The 23,774-nt window shown below is 45.3% G+C and overlaps 1 protein-coding gene across 26 annotated transcripts in view; it reads right to left on the bottom strand.

Moving 5' to 3' along the window:
• Window positions 1-23,774, bottom strand: part of clasp2 (cytoplasmic linker associated protein 2) — a 121,290-nt gene that overhangs the window by 95,012 nt on the left and 2,504 nt on the right. For 25 of the 26 annotated variants that reach the window (XM_065017850.1, XM_065017848.1, XM_029658609.2 and 22 more), the window contains exons 2-6: window positions 18,966-19,044; window positions 15,423-15,526; window positions 14,358-14,449; window positions 13,259-13,334; window positions 8,524-8,621 (exon numbers count right to left, since the gene is read on the bottom strand). In XM_065017850.1, the coding sequence (XP_064873922.1) occupies window positions 8,524-8,621; window positions 13,259-13,334; window positions 14,358-14,449; window positions 15,423-15,526; window positions 18,966-19,044 (449 nt within the window). Of the gene's footprint in view, window positions 1-8,523; window positions 8,622-13,258; window positions 13,335-14,357; window positions 14,450-15,032; window positions 15,043-15,422; window positions 15,527-18,965; window positions 19,045-23,774 lie in introns of those variants that run through there. The other variant, XM_065017869.1, reaches the window with a different exon arrangement.

Consider the following 23,774-nt stretch of genomic DNA (forward strand, 5'->3'; position numbering starts at 1 on the left):
AACTTAAACTTTAGCTTTTTTACATGACACATATTGCACTTTTACTTTCTTCTCCAACACTGTGTTTTTGCATTATTTAAACCAAATTCAGCATGTTTCATTATTTATTTGAGACTAAATAGATTTTATTTATGTATTATATTAAGTTAAAATAAAAATGTTCGAGTCGAGATCACGTGACCCTTGAACGAGATGAACTAAGAGCTCCGCACACTCATTTAGCTTTAGTAAGAAAAAGTCATGGCGGCTACAAAAGGCGACACTACAGGTGACATTTTTACCCAGACTCGAGTATTAGCGACGGAAAAAGCCTCCAAGAAGAAGCTAGCTTCAGAAAAAACTAGCGCCATTAGCCAGGAGCAAGAGAACCCGCTCCCCCACGAGGCACAACGAATGCCAACCTCGCACTCTGTCGAAGACATCCTCTCTGAGTTGAGATCCCAACGTACAGAACTAAACACCAAATTAGATGCCATTAACTCTCAGCTCAGTGCGATAGGGGGCAAGGTGACAATCCTGGAAAACGCATTGCCTGACATCAACAACAAGATAACCATAAACGCTGGGCGCCTGGACGAGGCAGAGGGGCGAATCCTATCCATGGAAAACTTATTGACAGATGCCATGGAAACAATAGCATATGCTAAAAAGAAAATTGAGCATCTGGAAGAGAAAACAGAGGACCTGGAAAACAGGGGGCGAAGGAATAATTGTGTTCTATTCAATCTGGGCGAAAAAGAAGAGGGAAACATGCCACTGATCCGCTACCTGCAAGACAAACTTCCCAAGTGGCTCCACCTGCCCACCGACAGGCCCATAGAACTCGAGAGAGCTCACCGAGCACTGAGGCCCCCACCAGCAGCCAGACAACCACCGCGCCCAATCACCATACGTTTCCTGAGATTCACCGACAAGGAACGAGTCCTACAGGCGGCGAAAAACAACACCATCACAGTGGGAAACGCCAAACTCGCTTTACACCAGGACCTGTCAGCTGGAATACGCCGAAAGCGCCGAGAATTTGACGAAGTGAAGAAATACTCCATTGACCGAGGCATCTTCAGGGGATTCAAATACCCAAACGAGCTCAGGATTCTTCACCAAGGAGCTTTGCGACACTTCAAAACTCCCGAAGAGGCAAAACGTTTTTTGAAAGACAATCCTGGCCAATGAGAAACAGACCAATGACTAAATGCGATTAATGCCATTACTAAAGGAGGTAAGACGACATATAGCCGATATCCAGAGACCCACCCCCTAAATGTCATTACAGCCGTCCAATTTATATTTATTTTCCTTTAACTGAGAGGGATGGGCTGTATAGCCTAACCTAGGCCTACTAATGTTTCAGCCTACTTTTATTTCCCTGTTTTTTTTTTTTGTTGCTATTATTACCTGGGGTTCCCTATGTCCCTTGGGGAGGTATATGTAGGCTGGGCTATTGATTTTATTTTTCTCCCCTCTTTTACTGAGGTCTGGACGAGGGCAACTGTGTTACTTACTCAATGCGGGGTGGAGAGGATGAGGCATTTCTTTGGTGGGACGAGGGAGACGTTGTGCGTTGCTAACTGTTCCCGGTTTTTGTTTTATTCGGAACACAGAATTGAGACTGAGCGGGGGGGTAATAGATCCAACGGGATGTGTCGAGTTGTTTGGGAACTCGGCTGGGGTGTTCAGAGATTATTATTTTATGTACACCATTTATTTTCCTTTTATGTGAACGCAGCTGTAATTACTATCCACTTTTACCCAGCGATGACTTGCACTAAAGTTCGATTACTGCTCGATGACGATGACTAGTACCTTAAATCTATTGACATGGAACTGCCATGGTCTAGGGCATGCAATAAAACGGAAAAAGATACTATGTGCTCTAAAAAAGGAAAAAGCAGACATTGCGCTATTACAAGAGACACACCTCTGTGATGCTGAACATGCCAAACTCCGCAGAGCTTGGGTGGGACAGGTGTATTTCTCATCTTTCAAATCAAACAGTAGAGGCACAGCCATACTTATCCATAAAAATGTTCCATTCATAATAGACAAAAACATATCTGATCCGGAGGGGAGATTTATTTTGATAACTGGGTCACTATATGGTCAACCAATTACTATATTAAACATATACGCCCCTAACACAGATACTCCTGCCTTCATGTCAAAAATTATAACCCTGTTCAATGAGCATTGTGTCTCCTTTGGTGTGGTGGCCGGAGATTTTAATTGTACCCTTAACCCAACCCTAGACAAATCATCTCAAGTCCCCACCACAAATCCTAGATCTGCAAAGATGTTGAACTCTCTTACTAAAGAGATGGGGCTGATAGATATCTGGAGAGAGAATAATAGCTCATCTATGGACTATACATACTACTCTAATGTCCATAACACCCACTCCCGTATAGATTACATTTTTATCCCAAAGAGTTTCATAAATTCAGCCACTTGTACAATCGGACCAATAGCACTTTCAGATCACGCCTTTGTCCACCTCCGCTTTGACCTCTGCAAAAACATCCCGAGGTCAAAGAGCTGGAAATTCAACACCTCCATGCTATCAAATGACGAGTTCCATACATTAGTAACTACATGGATAGACAACTACACACAAGACAATAAAGATTCCCCTGTTTCTCCGGCCACAATGTGGGACGCTGCTAAAGCCACACTAAGAGGTCATCTAATTGCATATGCTTCCTCTAAGAAAAAAGCAATGGAAGCACACAGGCTAGATCTTGAGAGGGAGCTGGAATGCTGTGAAAAATACATAAACAATCCCTAGACAGCACTTCCTGGAGTCATCTTAAAGCAGCCAAAGCCAAACTGAATTTGGACTACACTCGGGAGATAAAAAAAAGTTTTCTTTACTAAACAGAAATACCATGAGTATAGCAATAGGCCCAGTAGATTGCTTGCTTACCAATTAAAAAAGGAGCAGTCAGAGCGTACAATCATGGCTATCCGAACAGCAGAGGACGAGGTCACATATGACCCAAAAAAGATCAATTTAACTTTTCATGATTTTTACTGCAAACTATATACCTCTGAGAGAAAACACACGGAGGCAGAACTCCACTCTTTCCTAGAGGGAATCTCGCTACCTAAACTATCAGAGACCGACCAGGAAGATCTCAACTCCCCTTCACTCCTGAGGAGATCCTGGAGGCAATTACCTCCATGCCACCTAATAAGTCCCCAGGCCCAGATGGATTCCCCAGAGAGTTCTATAAAGCTTTTTGGCCCCAGCTCAGCCCTATCTTCATGCCAATGCTGGAGGATTTTTGCAAAAACGGAGTTCTCCCAGACTCAATGCACACAGCTCGCATTACAGTGTTGCTAAAAAAGGACAAGGACCCCCTATCCTGCTCGTCCTTCCGGCCCATAAGCTTGTTGGATTTCGACTATAAAATAATTACCAAATTGCTCGCCATAAGACTAAACACTCTTCTTCCCAAAATAATAAAAGCGGACCAAACTGGATTTATTAGAGACAGATACTCTTCTGATAACATTCGCCGTCTTTTTGATATTGTTGATCAAGTAAACGCACAAAAGACCTCTGTCCTGCTGGCTTCACTGGATGCTGAGAAGGCGTTTGACAGGATGGAGTGGAGCTTTCTGTTTTCAGTCTTAGAAAAGTTCAATATGGGCCCAAATTTTATTAAATGGATCAAATCACTATACTCTCATCCAAATGCCATGGTGACTACTAATGGACTGAACTCTGACAGATTCCCTCTGGAGCGGGGCACAAGACAAGGGTGCTCGCTGTCCCCGCTGCTCTACTTGTTGGGGGCGGAGCCTCTGGCAGAGCTGATAAGGAGCAATCCAAGTATTATGGGTGTTTCTGCAGGTGGCCTGCAGCACAAGATTTCGCTTTACGCGGATGATGTCTTGCTCTACATATCCAACCCTGAGAAATCCCTCCCTCTCATTTTAGACACAATTGCCCAGTATGGCAAGTTCTCAGGTTATAAGATCAATTTTAACAAATCCACTGTCTGCCCTCTCAATATTACACTCACCAGCTCTATGAAGACACTTTGTCCTTTCCAACGGAAAACACAGGGGTTTCAATACCTCGGGATCTTCATAACACCAGATCTGAATAGCCTTTTTAAGGAAAATTATCTTCCACTCCTGGATCGAATCAAGAACAATCTCCAAACCTGGATCTCCCTCCCAATTAGCTTAGTAGGAAGAATGAATGTAATCCGTATGAACGTCCTCCCTAGACTGAACTACTTATTTCAGATGCTCCCATGCTATCTCCCAGTTTCCTTCTTCAAAACAACTAACCAAAGCATCACCAAATTTATATGGGGCAATAAAAAACCTAGGATCAAGTTTTCCACTTTATCAAAACCCGAATCTAAAGGTGGTCTTGCCCTTCCCTCCCTTCAATTGTACTACTGGTCTGCCCAAATCCGCAACATGCTAACATGGATCACAAACAGACAAGAGTCAACGTGGATTCAGATAGAAGCCCAATCCTGTGGTTCATTGCCCTTAAGCTCAATTATATTCATTAATAACTTTAGTGAAGTGGGCAACATAGCCAAATCTTTTGTGATTTACAGCACCCTACTAGCGTGGAGGGACTGTAAGAAATACCTGGGCATTTCCTCCCAAATATGTTCTCACTCGCCTATAGTAGGCAACCCAGACTTGCCAAAAGCCCTGAGGGATGCCAACTTTAATCTTTGGCATACTCTAGGAATCAGGACCTTTTCAGACCTATTTCATCAGAAAACCACTACACTGAAATCCTTTCAAGAGCTCTGCAGTGAATTCGATGTGCCAAGATCCCATTTTTTTTTTTAAATATCTTCAAATTAGACATGTAATTTCCTCATTTACCTCCAAGAGGAGGTTTAGAACTCAGTTGAACGAAGTTGAAACCCTTCTTGTCACAGCACAATCCATTAAAGGCAAAATATCTTGCATCTATAGACTCCTTTCTGAGAAAGGAAGCTCCTCCTTTACTCCTTTGAAAATAATCTGGGAAAAGGACCTTGGTCTGACTATTAGTGATGAGTTATGGGCGGAGGTTTGCGACAAGGTATACTGCTCCTCTACCAGTGTAAAAATGAAAGAATCTAATTACAAATTTTTGTACAAATTTTATTATACTCCTTTGAGACTCCATAGAATGAAAACAGATATGTCTCCTAACTGTAAAAGATGTACCTCTGAATGTGGAACCTATATGCATGTATTTTGGAGCTGTAGGGAGATTGCCAGATTCTGGCAATCTGTACATACCGCTGCACAGAAAATACTAGAGGTACAGTTTGATATGACCCCATGTATCTATCTTCTTAATGCCCAGCAGGACTTTGTTCTTGATCCTGATCCATAGCAACGATAAAAACATTCCCAAACCAGAAACCGTGGATTGATGGCAGCATTCGCGTGAAACTGAAAGCGCGAACCACTGCTTTTAATCAGGGCAAGGTGTCTGGTAATATGTCCGAATATAAACAATGCAGCTATTCCCTCCGCAAGGCTATTAAACAAGCTAAGCGTCAGTACAGAGACAAAGTGGAATCTCAATTCAATGGCTCAGACACAAGAGGAATGTGGCAGGGTCTACAGTCAATCACGGACTACAAGAAGAAACCCAGCCCAGTCACGGACCAGGATGTCTTGCTCCCAGGCAGACTAAATAACTTTTTTGCCCGCTTTGAGGACAATACAGTGCCACTGACACGGCCTGCAACGAAAACATGCGGTCTCTCCTTCACTGCAACCGAGGTGAGTAAGACATTTAAACGTGTTAACCCTCGCAAGGCTGCAGGCCCAGACGGCATCCCCAGCCGCGCCCTCAGAGCATGCGCAGACCAGCTGGCCGGTGTGTTTACGGACATATTCAATCAATCCCTATACCAGTCTGCTGTTCCCACATGCTTCAAGAGGGCCACCATTGTTCCTGTTCCCAAGAAAGCTAAGGTAACTGAGCTAAACGACTACCGCCCCGTAGCACTCACTTCCGTCATCATGAAGTGCTTTGAGAGACTAGTCAAGGACCATATCACCTCCACCCTAGACCCACTCCAATTTGCTTACCGCCCAAATAGGTCCACAGACGATGCAATCTCAACCACACTGCACACTGCCCTAACCCACCTGGACAAGAGGAATACCTATGTGAGAATGCTGTTCATCGACTACAGCTCGGCATTCAATACCATAGTACCCTCCAAGCTCGTCATCAAGCTCGAGACCCTGGGTCTCGACCCCGCCCTGTGCAACTGGGTACTGGACTTCCTGACGGGCCGCCCACAGGTGGTGAGGGTAGGCAACAACATCTCCTCCCGCTGATCCTCAACACGGGGCCCCACAAGGGTGCGTTCTGAGCCCTCTCCTGTACTCCCTGTTCACCCACGACTGCGTGGCCATGCACGCCTCCAACTCAATCATCAAGTTTGCGGACGACACAACAGTGGTAGGCTTGATTACCAACAACGACGCGACGGCCTACAGGGAGGAGGTGAGGGCCCTCGGAGTGTGGTGTCAGGAAAATAACCTCACACTCAACGTCAACAAAACTAAGGAGATGATTGTGGACTTCAGGAAACAGCAGAGGGAACACCCCCTATCCACATCGATGGATCAGTAGTGGAGAGGGTAGCAAGTTTTAAGTTCCTCGGCATACACATCACAGACAAACTGAATTGGTCCACTCACACTGACAGCGTCTCTTCAACCTCAGGAGGCTGAAGAAATTTGGCTTGTCACCAAAAGCACTCACAAACTTCTACAGATGCACAATCGAGAGCATCCTGGCGGGCTGTATCACCGCCTGGTACGGCAACTGCTCCGCCCTCAACCGTAAGGCTCTCCAGAGGGTAGTGAGGTCTGCACAACGCATCACCGGGGCAAACTACCTGCCCTCCAGGACACCTACACCACCCGATGTTACAGGAAGGCCATAAAGATCATCAAGGACATCAACCACCCGAACCACTGCCTGTTCACCCCGCTATCATCCAGAAGGCGAGGTCAGTACAGGTGCATCAAAGCTGGGACCGAGAGACTGAAAAACAGCTTCTATCTCAAGGCCATCAGACTGTTAAACAGCCACTAACATTGAGTGGCTGCTGCCAACACACTGTCATTGACACTGACCCAACTCCAGCCACTTTAATAATGGGAATTGATGGGAAATGATGTAAATATATCACTAGCCACTTTAAACAATGCTACCTTATATAATGTTACTTACCCTACATTATTCATCTCATATGCATATGTATATACTGTACTCTAGATCATCGACTGCATCCTTATGTAATACATGTATCACTAGCCACTTTAACTATGCCACTTTGTTTACTTTGTCTACATACTCATCTCATATGTATATACTGTACTCGATACCATCTACTGTATGCTGCTCTGTACCATCACTCATTCATATATCCTTATGTACATATTCCTTATCCCCTTACACTGTGTATAAGACAGTAGTTTTGGAATTGTTAGTTAGATTACTTGTTGGTTATCACTGCATTGTCGGAACTAGAAGCACAAGCATTTCGCTACACTCGCATTAACATCTGCTAACCATGTGTATGTGACAAATAAAATGTGATTTGATTTGATTTGACAGAGAAAATTTGCTTATGACTATTACATACTTTGCTAAGAAATGTATTCTTCTATTGTGGGCCTCTAATACCCCCCCTACATTTAAAATGTGGATTGACCAGATTGTTGACTTCCTTCCTCTTGAAAAGCTCACTTATGACCTCCACAAGAAACAGCCCAAGTTTGATACTCTGGTCCCCACTATTCAACTATATTTCAAACTGGACAGAGTGAACGGGGTGACTAGGGAAATGCGCAGATACATTTTGTGTAAGGTACTGTAAAACCTAAAAACGAATTATTGGCCCATCGTCTCAGCGAATGCTTGAAATAGCTGATAAGAACCTTGATAGTGCTGCTGCAAGTGGTATGGTTTTTATTGTTGTGTGTGTGTTTTTATTTTAATTTAGTTTTTGAGTACGTGTGCGTATGTGTGTGTGTATGTATATGTGCGTATGTATGTATGTATGTATGTATGTATGTATGTATATACAGGTACCAAGGAAAATATATAGATTAAGAAAAATAAATGCTTTTGTTTGACTTTATCATTCATTTTAATTGTATTTTAATTTTTTCAAATGTATTATTATTTTTTGACTTTTTAATTTTTTAAAGCCTGTCACATCTGTGAATGTGGAATGTGTTTTGTTGGTTGATTGAAAAACAAGAACTTAATAAAACTTTAAATTGAAAAAAAAAAAAAAAAAAAAGTCAGTAAAAATATATAAATAAATAATAATTGCCGAATAATTGGTATCGGCTTTTTTTGGTCCTCCATTAATTGGTATCGGCGTTGAAAAATCATAATCGGTCGACATCTAGTGACAACCCATACATGGCACATACAAAATATATTGTAGTATACACACACACACACCAAAAGCACACACACACCAAAAGCACACACACACACAGATAAACACTCACCGTGTGGCAGGCAGGCCTCTCTTTCCAAGGTCGGCTCTGACTCTCTCTCCTATGTGGCGATACACATCCACCAGCGATGCTGTGGCAGCCTCACGCACCTGCACACAGGATACACAACATCCCACAATATTATCTCATCTTTGGATTTTATCTTTATTTATCCAGTATCATTATTATCTAAAAACTTAAATAATATTTCATTTCATATTATTCACATTTTAGTCAAATAGCAGATGGAGATAAGAATTACTGTAGCATTAAACATCTATTGGCCCTTAACTCTAAACATAAGCATCCTATTGGCTCTGGACTCTAAACAGGAGCATCATAACTCAAACTTGTGGACAGTAGCCAGAGGAGTCAACAGTACAGACAGCCAGGGACTCAGAGGGGAGTCTGTGAGTTCTCCCACTGTAGGGTCACCGTTTTTTTATTTCACCTTTATTTAACCAGGTAGACTAGTTGAGAACAAGTTCTCATTTGCAACTGCGACCTGGTCAAGATAAAGCAAAGCAGTGGGACACAAACAACATAGTTACAACATGGAATAAACAAACATACAGTCAATAACACAATAGAACATCTGTATACAGTGTGTGTAAATGAAGGAGGAAAGGCAATAAATAGGCCATAGTGGCGAAGTAATTACAATTTAGCAAATTAACACTGTAGTGACAGATGTGCAGATGAGGATGTGCAAGTAGAAATACTGGTGTGCAAAAGAGCAGGAAAAAAATAAATATGGGGATGAGGTAGGTAGTTGGTTGGATGGGCTATTTACAGATGGGCTGTGTATAGCTGCAGAGATCCGTAAGCTGCTCTGACAGCTGATGCTTAAAGATAGTGAAGGAGATATGGGTCTCCAGCTTCAGTGATTTTTGCAATTTGTTCCAGTCATTGGCAGCAGAGAACTGGAAGGAAAGGCGGCCAAAGGGGGTGTTGGCTTTGGGGATGAGCAGTGAAATATACCTGCTGGAGCACGTGCTGCGGGTGGGTGTTGCTATGGTGACCAGTGCGCTGAGAAGGCGGAGCTTACCTAGCAAAAACTTATAGAGGACCTGGAGCCAGTGGGTTTGGCGACGAATATGTAGCGAGAGCCAGCCAATGAGATCATACAGGTCGCAGTGATGGGTAGTATATGGGGCTTTGGTGACAAAACGGATGGCATTGTGTTAGACTGCATCCAGTTTGCTGAGTAGAGTGTTGGTGGCTATTTTGTAAATGACATCACCGAAGTCAAGGATCGGTAGGATAGTCAGTTTTACGAGGGTATGTTTGGCAGCATGAGTGAAGGAGGCTTTGTTGCGATATAGGAAATCAATTCTAGATTTCATTTTGGATTGGAGATGTTTAATGTGAGTCTGGAAGGAGAGTTTACAGTCTAACCAGACCTAGGTATTTGTAGTTGTCCACATATTCTAAGTCAGAACCGTCCAGAGTAGTGATACTAGGTGGGCGGGCGGGTGCGGGCAGCAATCGGTTGAAGAGCATGCATTTAGTTTTACTTGCATTTAAGAGCAATTAGAGGCCACGGACGGAGTGTTGTATGGCATTGAAGCTCGTTTGGAGGTTTGTTTGCAGTGTCCAAAGATGGGCCAGAAGTATACAGAATGGTGTCGTCTGCGTAGAGGTGGATCAGAGACTCACCAGCACCAAGAGCGACATCATTGATATATACAGAGAAAAGAGTCGGCCCGAGAATTGAACCCTGTGGCATCCCATAGACTGCCAGAGGTCCGGACAACAGGCCCTCCGATTTGACACACTGAACTCTATCTGAGAAGTAGTTAGTGAACCAGGCGAGGCAGTCATAAGAGAAACCAAGGCTGTTGAGTCCCGCCCACACACAACCCATTCTGCCTCTGCGCTCAGCCCATCAGAATTCCAACTTCCTACACACACACACACACACCGTCAGCGTGTGTGTGTGGTCAGGACAGACAGGATGAGTGACCTCAGATAACTGATCGGCAGAAGATAATGCATGAACTTTCCATCGACTCACACCCCCCCCACACACACACACACACACACACACACCTCTTACCCCCCAGTGAGATGTGACTTCACAACCTTCATTCTCACCTGGCTTGCAGGACTTGGCAGGGTGTATTCATATGGTGCCAGTGTGTGTGTGTGTGTGTGTGTGTGTTAGCGCTGTGCTAAAAGAAGGAGGATTTTCCATAAACACACAGATTAGGTCCACTCCTCTTGAGTGGGATTAAAACACTGGGGGAGGGGTACACACACATATGAGCCATGCGCTCGAGGTTTGATTGGCTTGGTGTGTTGTAAAGGGTGCTGTGATTGGCTGAATACGGCAAGTGTTAAATTCTGATTGGCTGAGAGCAGAGGCAGAATGGATTGTGTGTGGGCGGGACTGCCAAGGAATATGGGGGATGGTGATTGGTCGGGACAAAAAAATGACATTCACGAGTTTATCTGACACTGGGGAAGTAGATAAAAGACCACATTGCCCACAAAATAAACAAATACTAATGCAGCTGCTCTTTCTCTTCACTGACGATGCGAGTGTGTGTTTAGTCTTCGGTCTGTTGCTAGTAGGGTATCCTAGCCTATTCATTGAGGATGGGCCTTGCTTTACTGACGTTGTAAGCCAAGAAATTGCAAGATACAGTTTTTGATTGGCAGATAGGCCTAGTGCACGGTTCTGACTTTCTGCCTGGTGGCCGACCTGACTGTGCCCCTCCCCTCTCTCGCAGGCCCTTGCTAGCTCACTATGAAAGATGCAAGTGTTTGTGTTCTTGGAAGTATGCCAACTAATCAGTCTCCTCCATTCCAAAAAGACTGAATCGTAAGTCGATTCCTAGAGGAAGATGGGTACTTTCTACTAAATGTCTTGGTAACCACAGTATTTAATGAACTTTAAAGTACTTCTGTAGGAGAAAACGGTCTACACACAGGCAGCTCGAGATGATTTGATTAACAGTTCTGGTTGCCTAGTGATGGACGTTAGTCCCGCTTCGGAAGTGGCATTCCTTTACAGACAAGTAAAATGCCCGTTCAGTGGGGCTTTGAAACTATCTCCAGAGAAGGTTTTGTGTGGGCATTTGAAAAGCCATAGTGTAACCTTACAGACAAACCAGCATGTCGTAGCCGAGGTGCTTTAAAGGGGATAGGACTGCGGTAGATATAAAGTTCATTCCCCAGTCCTTGAGGTCATACGTAACAGAAACATTTTTCTGCATTGTGAATAGACGTGGAATTTTATGATTTGTTTTTAATCATTTTAACAGAGAACCAAAAAAAGAAATGGCAGTTTAAAAGTTAAGCAAAATGATCCATTTGTCACATCCCAGAGTGTAGGAGGATAATGAATGGGTAGCTGATCCAGACCCTAATGATTGGGTGGGACGAAAACAATAAACAACAAAGAAAAATCAATAGTTACATATCAGGATATACATTTATGATAAATTGTATCGTTTTGACAATGCTGCAATATCATTTTTGTGCTAGTTGGCTGTACCTGCAGCTTGTTCTCCATCTTAAAAGGGGAACGGCACCTCAGTACCTCCAGGCTCTGATCAGGCCCTACACCCAAACAAGGGCACTGCGTTCATCCACCTCTGGCCTGCTCGCCTCCCTACCACTGAGGAAGTACAGTTCCCGCTCAGCCCAGTCAAAACTGTTCGCTGCTCTGGCCCCCCAATGGTGGAACAAACTCCCTCACGACGCCAGGACAGCGGAGTCAATCACCACCTTCCGGAGACACCTGAAACCCCACCTCTTTAAGGAATACCTAGGATAGGATAAAGTAATCCCTCTCACCCCCCCCCCCCCCTTAAAAGATTTAGATGCACTACTGTTCCACTGGATGTCATAAGGTGAATGCACCAATTTGTAAGTCGCTCTGGATAAGAGCGTCTGCTAAATGACTTAAATGTAAATGTTAAATGTTAAAAAACTAACTAATAGGGAGCCAACGTGTTCTCAGCACTTTGATTTTCCTGACTGATCAGAAGTCGTTGGCCCTCGTCTCTCTGCAGCAGACATATGTTGAGCAATATGTTTGGAACATCGAATCCCAATAAAATCTCTATCGAATCGCAATTTATATAGAATCTTGAGAATTGAAATACATATCGTATCAGCACCTAAGTATGGTCAATGGCAATTCCCAGTCTTAATAAACACACACAATAATCACTCTGTGGGTGAGACGGGGTTGGGGTCTCATGTTTCAGTGGTGAAACCAGGGTTCTCTCTCACCCAGCTATTTAACAGTCTCCCATTGACTGGCTAATAACAGAGGAAACGATTAGAATAAGAAGCTCCAGCACACTAGACCTCCTGTAATGTCATATACTCCACCATAGAAACACAATGATTAGAACTTCTTTCTATGTTCTCCACAATGGGTTTAACGGAACTCAAACCAAAAGCAGGTCTGTAACAGGGCTTTCCTCTCTATATTACATTAACACAGCCAGAAGAGGACTGGCCACCCCTCATAGCCTGGTTCCTCTCTAGGTTTCTTCCTAGGTTCTGGCCTTTCTAGGGAGTTTTTCCTAGCCACCGTGCTTCTACACCTGCATTGCTTGTGGTTTGGGGTTTTAGGCTGGGTTTCTGTACAGCACTTTGATATTTCAGCTGATGTAAGAAGGGCTTTATAAATACATTTGATTGAACATTCTCTACATGTTAGGCTTTAAATACAGACAGAGACAGGGACAGAGACAATTCAGGTTCACCCTCAAGCAGCGTCTCTTACCTGTGGGTTCTGATCTCCTGTCAGAGTGCAGAGGTACGGAACAATCTTACTGAGACTCAAAGGCTGAGCACCATACCTGAGGGGAGGTGAAGAGAGAGAGATGGTATGAGTTTAGTTGTGTAACCGACCATCATTCAGTAGCATTCACCAGTAGGCTTTAGAGAGACCTTTAGCTACGTAGCAGCTTAGAATTGACCACAACAGTGTTGCTATTAGCGAGGAGATGCTGAAGGCTTTAGGTTTAGAGAGTGGTGCATGCCTTAGAGTAGTGTTAGCAGCATAAACTAACCCTGCAAGTCAAGTACTTTCTCCACTTCCCTAAATCCTAACACCAGTCCAATACTTCTAAATGGACGGCAGGTAGCCTAGCGGTTGGGCCAGTAACCGAAAGGTTGCTAGATCGACTCCCTGAGCTGACAAGGTAAAGATCGGTCGTTGTTCCCCCGAACAAGGCAGTTAACCCACTGTTCCTAGGCCGTCATCGGAAATAAGAATTTGTTCTTAACTGACTTGCCTAGTTAAATAAAGGTTAAATAAAAAATGTGGAGATGAGTAGAGAAGTGGACAGATTGGGACTCAGGGTAGGTCACTATAGAGCCACCAACTCTGACCTCTAATCACTCTCACACCCAGGTAAGAAGAGTCATTCTGGAGAGAGAGTGGGTGGTGTGGGTCTTTGTCCCTCACTCTCACACCCAGGTAAGAGGATTCATTCTGGAGAGAGAGTGGGTGGTGTGGGTCTTTGTCCCTCACTCTCACACCCAGGTAAGAGGATTCATTCTGGAGAGAGAGTGGGTGGTGTGGGTCTTTGTCCCTCACTCTCACACCCAGGTAAGAGGATTCATTCTGGAGAGAGAGTGGGTGGTGTGGGTCTTTGTCCCTCACTCTCACACCCAGGTAAGAGGATTCATTCTGGAGAGAGAGTGGGTTGTGTGGTTCTTGATCCCCCTCCCTCTCACACAAACAATATGATTATGTCCCATGTAAGCTGCAGTAGGGGATTCATATTGTTCTGTGGTATATGACCCTATCTCTCCTTTCCTCTCCGTATGACCTGTGACCTCAGGAAGTGATTGATGGTGAAAGAGGAAGTACTCACGTGTTGAGGGTGGCGCAGAGAACCAGACACACGCCCTCTCTGCTGCGGAAATTCTTATGTTTAAAACCAGGAAGCAACCTCTCCCACACATACTACAGAGAGAGATAGAGATTGAGAGAGAGTTAACATTGAAGGAGTCTATGGGAGGCAAACTGAAGGGGGCTCAGCAGATTACTGACAGAGAAGGTTACGGTGTCTGTGTAAGTAATTTTCCATGCAGTTCTGGTTATGTCCAGATGAGGGAGCTGCTGATACGGTCTTATTCTAGAGCTCGGCAGCTTTGGTGAATGATGTATTAATGATAGAATCAGAGGGAGAGAGACTGGGCTTTGGTTGCTGTAAACTCTCGCTCTCTGAGGTGAGCTTCTCACAGTTCTGCGCCTGAACTCCTCTACCCAGCAGGCCAAGCTTCTCACAGTTCTGCGCCTGAACTCCTCTACCCAGCAGGCCAAGCTGGTTAAAATATCCTGATTAAAGCCAGTTAGTTGTAATCTGGTTATAATGTAATGTGGCGGTAACAACGTTCTGCTAGGTGATCTACAGGAGCTGCAGACCTCCAGGCCGGACACCTAACGCTCCTGGAATACGGTCAGGGAGTGTACGATCTGTCTGACCACGGGCGTGTGGCAGTGTGCGTGTCTTTACCCCTCTCTCTCACTTTTGTGCATGTCTCACCATAGGCGATGCTGTGTGTATATGACGTGCGTGTCTCACCATAGGCGATGCTGTGTGTATATGACGTGCGTGTCTCACCATAGGCGATGCTGTGTGTATATGACGTGCGTGTCTCACCATAGGCGATGCTGTGTGTATATGACGTGCGTGTCTCACCATAGGCGATGCTGTGTGTATATGACGTGCGTGTCTCACCATAGGCGATGCTGTGTGTATATGACGTGCGTTTCTCACCATAGGCGATGCTGTGTGTATATGACGTGCGTTTCTCACCATAGGCGATGCTGTGTGTATATGACGTGCGTTTCTCACCATAGGCGATGCTGTGTGTATATGACGTGCGTTTCTCACCATAGGCGATGCTGTGTGTATATGACGTGCGTTTCTCACCATAGGCGATGCTGTGACTTCCATACAGCGGAGGATGACCGTCTGACTCTGTTCTCTGACCTGGTCCTTACTGTCCCCCAACCGGTCCACTAACGCAGGGACCACTGTGGAGAGATAATATAATACATAACCATGTACCCTTTATTATGTACATTAAATCACACACACACACACACACACACACACACACACACACACACACACGACCTTAGTGCCCCCTAGTGGACTTGTTTAAGAAAACAACAAATGTCACAAATCACAGGTCAATCACACACACTCACACAGAGACAATCAACTGGCATATTTGAAAACTTGACTTGAATCCATAATTGCAGAAACATTGCAGGTACAGAGGCTACTAGACAGACTTAATTAGACAGTGGGTCTCTATGGGACAGGGTTACTGTCGAGTTCACACAGTTGTCTGCTAACAGACAGACAGAGAGGAAACAGAGTTTGGACCAGACAGACAGAGAGGAAACAGAGTTTGGACCAGGTGGAGTTGAGATTTTCCTTAGAGGCACTAGTTTCTCTGCTACTGTTTTATGCAATCCTCAGACTCCCCCTTTGAACCTCAAACACACGCGCGCACACACAAACCGAGGAAGGTTGCTCTAGGATGACATCACCATGTCACTCCCCCGCTGATGTTTTTTGGGAGGAATGCCTGTGTGTGTGTGTGTGTGTGGTGGGTTGTTGCTACCACAGCTGGTTTCATAAGCAACAGGGGCAGTACGGGTCCAGCACACAGCGTCAGGGGTCATTGTTGCCGAGACAGACACACGTCATCGTCTGATATTAGCATCAAACACGCACATACTGAATATATGTGGGAGTTCAATGTGGTATTCACCAGAAAACTCATCTCTTCATTCATTGTCATTTTAGCTCTTTAAACTGTTGCATTAGAGGACTGAGGTTTCACTTCTTCTGAACACTGGACACACTCCTCACAACGCTGGACAAGATGGCCACAGCCCATCATCAACGAGAGACAGGAACAGAAATACACAACACACAGCAAGTGGGGAGTGAGTCAGTTCTGTGTAGATCACTAATGTCCCTCATTAATCACTATGATCTCATCTCACTCTCCTCTGTGTTTGTAGAGAGAGGGCTAGAGCCAGAGGACGATAGAGCCAGAGGACGATAGAGCCAGAGGACGATAGAGCCAGAGGGCGATAGAGCCAGAGGGCGATAGAGCCAGAGGACGATAGAGCCAGAGGACGATAGAGCCAGAGAGCCAGAGGGCCATAGAGCCAGAGGGCGATAGAGCCAGAGGACGATAGAGCCAGAGAGCCAGAGGGCCATAGAGCCAGAGGGCGATAGAGCCAGAGGACGATAGAGCCAGAGAGCCAGAGGGCCATAGAGCCAGAGGGCCATAGAGCGATAGAACCAGAGGGCCATAGAACCAGAGGGCGATAGAGCTTGTCTAGAGGATATTTTTGCCCTGAACGCCAAGAGAGATACAGTGCCTTGCGAAAGTATTCGGCCCCCTTGAACTTTGCGACCTTTTGCCACATTTCAGGCTTCAAACAAAGATATAAAACTTTATTTTTTGTGAAGAATCAACAACAAGTGGGACACAATCATGAAGTGGAACGACATTTATTGGATATTTCAAACTTTTTTAACAAATCAAAAACTGAAAAATTGGGCGTGCAAAATTATTCAGCCCCCTTAAGTTAATACTTTGTAGCGCCGCCTTTTGCTGCGATTACAGCTGTAAGTCGCTTGGGGTATGTCTCTATCAGTTTTTCACATCGAGAGACTGACATTTTTCCCATTCCTCCTTGCAAAACAGCTCGAGCTCAGTGAAGTTGGATGGAGAGCATTTGTGAACAGCAGTTTTCAGTTCTTTCCACAGATTCTCAATTGGATTCAGGTCTGGACTTTGACTTGGCCATTCTAACACCTGGATATGTTTATTTTTGAACCATTCCATTGTAGATTTTGCTTTATGTTTTGGATCATTGTCTTGTTGGAAGACAAATCTCCGTCCCAGTCTCAGGTCTTCTGCAGACTCCATCAGGTTTTCTTCCAGAATGGTCCTGTATTTGGCTCCATCCATCTTCCCATCAATTTTAACCATCTTCCCTGCCCCTGCTGAAGAAAAGCAGGCCCAAACCATGATGCTGCCACCACCATGTTTGACAGTGGGGATGGTGTGTTCAGTGCTGTGTTGCTTTTACGCCAAACATAACGTTTTGCATTGTTGCCAAAAAGTTCAATTTTGGTTTCATCTGACCAGAGCACCTTCTTCCACGTTTGGTGTGTCTCCCAGGTGGCTTGTGGCAAACTTTAAACAACACTTTTTATGGATATCTTTAAGAAATGGCTTTCTTCTTGCCACTCTTCCATATAGGCCAGATTTGTGCAATATACGACTGATTGTTGTCCTATGGACAGAGTCTCCCACCTCAGCTGTAGATCTCTGCAGTTCATCCAGAGTGATCATGGGCCTCTTGGCTGCATCTCTGATCAGTCTTCTCCCTGTATGAGCTGAAAGTTTAGAGGGACGGCCAGGTCTTGGTAGATTTGCAGTGGTCTGATACTCCTTCCATTTCAATATTATCGCTTGCACAGTGCTCCTTGGGATGTTTAAAGCTTGGGAAATCTTTTTGTATCCAAATCCGGCTTTAAACTTCTTCACAACAGTATCTCGGACCTGCCTGGTGTGTTCCTTGTTCTTCATGATGCTCTCTGCGCTTTTAACGGACCTCTGAGACTATCACAGTGCAGGTGCATTTATACGGAGACTTGATTACACACAGGTGGATTGTATTTATCATCATTAGTCATTTAGGTCAACATTGGATCATTCAGAGATCCTCACTGAACTTCTGGAGAGAGATTGCTGCACTGAAAGTAAAGGGGCTGAATCATTTTGCACGCCCAATTTTTCAGTTTTTGATTTGTTAAAAAAGTTTGAAATATCCAATAAATGTCGTTCCACTTCATGATTGTGTCCCACTTGTTGTTGATTCTTCACAAAAAAAATACAGTTTTATATCTTTATGTTTGAAGCCTGAAATGTGGCAAAAGGTCGCAAAGTTCAAGGGGGCCGAATACTTTCGCAAGGCACTGTATTAGACTAAACTTTTCCATTAAGGACATTACACACACACACACCACAGAGAGGAGAGGAGTGTGTGTGTTTTCAGTTGGGTTCAGGCAAAGTCACAGAGGGTCGTTTTCCCTTTGGAGTCTGACAGCATGTCTCCTCCTAGAGCTAGAATGTGTGTGTGTGGCCAGCCTTGGTGACAATGACAACTGGTGGCACCTGCGGCAGTGGTCTGACAGGACAGAGTTATATAAGTACACCACACACACACACCAAAGGCAGATACAGGAGCAGTCCATGAGGGCTGTAGGGTGTGTGTGTGTGTGTGTGTGTGTGTGTGTGTAAGGGGGTTAGATGGGTTGGTCCTACAGTAAGCCAGACGATGTGCAGCCTAAATATAGAAAAGAGGATGAATCAGGGGAGAGAAAGAGTGAGAGAAACAGAAAGAGAGAAGAGGTAGAGGAATGTAAGCATCTCACCTGTTCCCAGGTATCCTCTGAAGCGCTCCCCCAAGCGATCGACAAACGCCCCAGCAATGTCTATCCCCAACAACGCCACCTACAGGACAGACAAACACAATACTGTCAACACAGGGTGACACACAGACAGACACCCCCTCAACACACACAGTATCAAAGCTAGTTCTGTCTCTCTCTGTAGTTTAATTTTCCAGTGTGTGTGTATGTGTGTGTGTTTGTGAGTGTGTGTGTGTGTGAGAGAGAGATTAGGTTCTGATCTCATGCAGAGGGAGCTGTGTGTCTGGAATGTTTATGTTGGCAGACCACGATGGAAGCACAACATTCCAGAGAAAATCTGTAAAAATATTCCCCCTCTCCCAGAGAGAGAGATCCTGACTGCTGTTATTCACTATTTTAGTCAAACAGAGGAGCCAGGTAACCACAGACAGAGGGAGGGAGATGGAGACAGAGGGAGGGAGATGGAGACAGAGGGAGGGAGAGAAAAAGGGAGAGAGGATGAGGGAGGTAGAGAAAGAGGGAGGTAGAGAAAAAGGGAGAGAGAAAGAGGGAGGGAGGTAGAGAAAAAGGGAGAGAGAAAGAGGGAGGTAGAGAAAGAGGGAGAGAGAAAAAGGGAGGTAGAGAAAGAGGGAGGTAGAGAAAAAGGGAGGTAGAGAAAAAGGGAGAGAGAAAGAGGGAGGTAGAGAAAAAGGGAGAGAGAAAGAGGGAGGTAGAGAAAAAGGGAGAGAGAAAGAGGGAGGTAGAGAAAAAGGGAGAGAGAAAGAGGGAGGTAGAGAAAAAGGGAGAGAGAAAAGGGAGGAGAAAAAGGGAGAGAGAAAGAGGAGAGAGAAAGAGGGAGGTAGAGAAAAAGGGAGAGAGAAAGAGGAGAGAGAAAGAGGGAGAGAAAGAGGGAGAGAAAAGGGAGAGAGAGAAAAAGGGAGAGAGAGAAAAAGGGAGGTAGAGAAAAAGGGAGAGAGAAAGAGGGAGGTAGAGAAAAAGGGAGAGAGAAAGAGGGAGGTAGAGAAAGAGGGAGAGAGAAAGAGGGAGAGAGAAAGAGGGAGGTAGAGAGAAAGAGGGAGGTAGAGAGAAAGAGGGAGGTAGAGAGAAAGAGGGAGGGAGAGAGAAAGAGGGAGAGAGAAAGAGGGAGAGAGAAAGAGGGAGAGAGAAAGAGGGAGGTAGAGAAAAAGGGAGAGAGAAAGAGGGAGGTAGAGAAAAAGGGAGCGGTAGAAAGAGGGAGGTAGAGAAAAAGGGAGACAGAAAGAGGGAGGTAGAGAAAAAGGGAGAGAGAAAGAGGGAGAGAGAAAGAGGGAGAGAGAAAGAGGGAGGTAGAGAAAAAGGGAGGTAGAGAAAAAGGGAGAGAGAAAGAGGGAGAGAGAAAGAGGGAGGTAGAGAAAAAGGGAGCGGTAGAAAGAGGGAGGTAGAGAAAAAGGGAGAGAAAGAGGGAGGTAGGTAGAGAAAAAGGGAGCGGTAGAAAGAGGGAGGGCGAGAAAAAGGGAGAGAGAAAAAGGGAGGTAGAGAAAAAGGGAGCGGTAGAAAGAGGGAGTTCTATCGTATATCTCAGATTATTCTCTTGTGGAGTATTGAGACCAAAGGCGTCATGACATCATATGTTGGACCAGGTCCAGAGGTCTGAGGAGGAGGAGGACAGAGAAGATGGCTGCTTACAAGACAGAGGACACACCGAGAGAGAGGGATGAGAGGAGGCAAGGCAAAGAGAGCAATGAAGGAGAAAACAGAAAGCAGAATAGAGGGAAGGGAGGACAGAGAAGAGAGATGACAGAGAGGAGAGGAGAGAAGACAGGGAAGAGAGAAGGAGAGAGAGAAGAGAAGACAAGGGAGGAGAGTAGGGAGGACAGAGAAGAGAGAACAGGAGAGAGAGAGTAGGGAGGACAGAGGAGAACAGACGAGAGAGAGTAGGGAGGACAGAGAAGAGAGAACAGACGAGAGAGAGTAGGGAGGACAGAGAAGAGAGAACAGACGAGAGAGTAGGGAGGACAGAGAAGAGAGAACAGACGAGAGAGTAGGGAGGACAGAGAAGAGAGAACAGACGAGAGAGTAGGGAGGACAGAGAAGACAGAACAGACGAGAGAGTAGGGAGGACAGAGAAGAGAGAACAGACGAGAGAGTAGGGAGGACAGAGATAAGAGAACAGATAGGAGAGAGTAGGGAGGACAGAGAAGAGAGAACAGACGAGAGAGTAGGGAGGACAGAGAAGAGAGAACAGACGAGAGAGTAGGGAGGACAGAGAAGAGAACAGACGAGAGAGTAGGGAGGACAGAGAAGAGAACAGACGAGAGAGTAGGGAGGACAGAGAAGAGAGAACAGACGAGAGAGTAGGGAGGACAGAGAAGAGAGAACAGACGAGAGAGTAGGGAGGACAGAGAAGAGAGAACAGAAGAGAGAGTAGGGAGGACAGAGATAAGAGAACAGAAGAGAGAGTAGGGAGGACAGAGGAGAGAGAACAGAAGAGAGAGTAGGGAGGACAGAGATAAGAGAACAGAAGAGAGAGTAGGGAGGACAGAGGAGAGCAAACAGAAGAGAGAGTAGGGAGGACAGAGGAGAGCGAAAAGAAGAAGACAGGGAAGAGAGAAGGAGAGAGAAGAGAGGACAAAGGAGACAGAAGAGAAGGAAGAGAAGACAGAAGAGAGGAAAGGAAGGAGTGAGAAGAAAGGAGAGAGTAGGAAGGAGAGAGTAGGGAGGACAGAGGAGAGAGTAGGGAGGACTAGGGAGGACAGAGGAGAGAGTAGGGAGGACAAAGGAGAGAGAAAAGACACCCCCTCCCTCCCAGACATATGGCAGCTCCACTGGAGGGGTTGAGAGCGATTGAGGGGGCTGTGTATGTGTGTGAGTTTACCTGGGGGTGACAGTGGGGGAAGTCAGCAGGCTAGCTGAGCAGTGAACACACTCACTGTGACTAGAGGGAGGAAGAGGAGGGAAGAGAGGACCATATGTCCACTCAGGTATTGTCAGGCCCCTCTGATACTAACACACTGAAAACAACACACCAAACCTCAGCTGTCAGCCTGTGTTCATGACTCACTGTGCACGTTGTCTGGCTGGTAGTGACCTCGCAGAAACACACAATCAAGATGAAGTAGCATCTTTACCAAAACTGCCTGGTCAACTGTCAGACCAGCCGTCCCAACCAGAGGAAAAGCCTGGCCTCCATCTGAGAAGGGGAATCCCTGTCTGACCATGTTCAGAGGACTGGGATCTGACAATGGGAGAATCTCAACTGCACACTGCTCCCGTCCTCTCTCTCTTTAAACCCACCGAGGAGAAGGTCACAGGGAGAGCCGCTGACCTTCTCCTCCAATGGGTTTTGAGAAGGAGACGAAGGCACACCAGGAGTGTACAGTTGAGATTCTCCAATTGTCTGAGACCTAAACACTATCCCAGGCTTTAGCTCAGCAGGGTAAGTTTAGTAGAGTGCAGCTAACCTGGGTTCAAACCCAGTGGATCAGCAGCTCTAAAACATTCGGAGAGCAAAGATAAGGCAGTCTGCAATATTAATATGGCTGCTGTGGAGCGTGTGTGTTGCAGAGGGAATGGCCTTACTGTTATGTCAATGAGCATGAGGAGAATTTGCTGCAGTGTGTTTGAGAGAGAGAAAGAGGGAGAATGAGAGAGGAAGAGAGGGATATATTTAGTCCATAAATAAAAGAGGAACCAGCAACATGGTCTCTACCTTCTTGCCCTTTGTGCTGTTGTCTGTACCATGTTTTGTGCTGTTGTCTGTACCATGTTTTGTGCTGTTGTCTGTACCATGTTTTGTGCTGTTTTCTGTACCATGTTTTGTGCTGTTGTCTGTACCATGTTTTGTGCTGTTGTCTGTACCATGTTTTGTGCTGTTGTCTGTACCATGTTTTGTGCTGTTTTCTGTACCATGTTTTGTGCTGTTGTCTGTACCATGTTTTGTGCTGTTGTCTGTACCATGTTTTGTGCTGTTTTCTGTACCATGTTTTGTGCTGTTGTCTGTACCATGTTTTGTGCTGTTTTCTGTACCATGTTTTGTGCTGTTGTCTGTACCATGTTTTGTGCTGTTGTCTGTACCATGTTTTGTGCTGTTGTCTGTACCATGTTTTGTGCTGTTGTCTGTACCATGTTTTGTGCTGTTGTCTGTACCATGTTTTGTGCTGTTTTCTGTACCATGTTTTGTGCTGTTGTCTGTACCATGTTTTGTGCTGTTTTCTGTACCATGTTTTGTGCTGTTGTCTGTACCATGTTTTGTGCTGTTTTCTGTACCATGTTTTGTGCTGTTTTCTGTACCATGTTTTGTGCTGTTGTCTGTACCATGTTTTGTGCTGCTGCCGTGTTGTTGTCATGTGTTGCTGTCATGTGTTGCTGCCATGCTGTTGTTGTCTTAGGTCTCTATGTAGTGTTGTCTCTCTTGTCGTGATGTGTGTGTTTGTCCTATATTTTTAACCCTGCCCCCGTCCCAGCAGGAGGCCGTCATTGTAAATAAAAATGTCTTCTTAACCGACTTGCCTAGTTAAATACAAAAACTGACAACTCTCCTCTGTACAGCAGCTCTGAGTGAGTCTCAGTCTGTCTGGGGCTTTACACATCCTGTCTCTGACTCAATCACTCTTGACCCCTCTCCAACCTCTCCTCCTTTCCTACTCTGCATCAAATCTCCCTGTCTCCTGCACTCGTGTTTGCAATTCCTGAATCCCAATCCTATCTGCAGTCGCGCTCCCTCTCAATCTCAGTCTCTCTCTTCTGTACTCCCTCCATCTAGCTCATCTGGGCTGACTCAGCATCTTCACAGCAGCCGGCCCCTCCCCTTTTCTGCTCTCGGCCAATTAGGATCTCTAATTTGAAGAGAAGGGT

This window comes from Oncorhynchus nerka, linkage group LG4 (genome assembly GCF_034236695.1).
Source record: "Oncorhynchus nerka isolate Pitt River linkage group LG4, Oner_Uvic_2.0, whole genome shotgun sequence".
Classification (NCBI taxonomy): Eukaryota; Metazoa; Chordata; class Actinopteri; order Salmoniformes; family Salmonidae; genus Oncorhynchus; species Oncorhynchus nerka.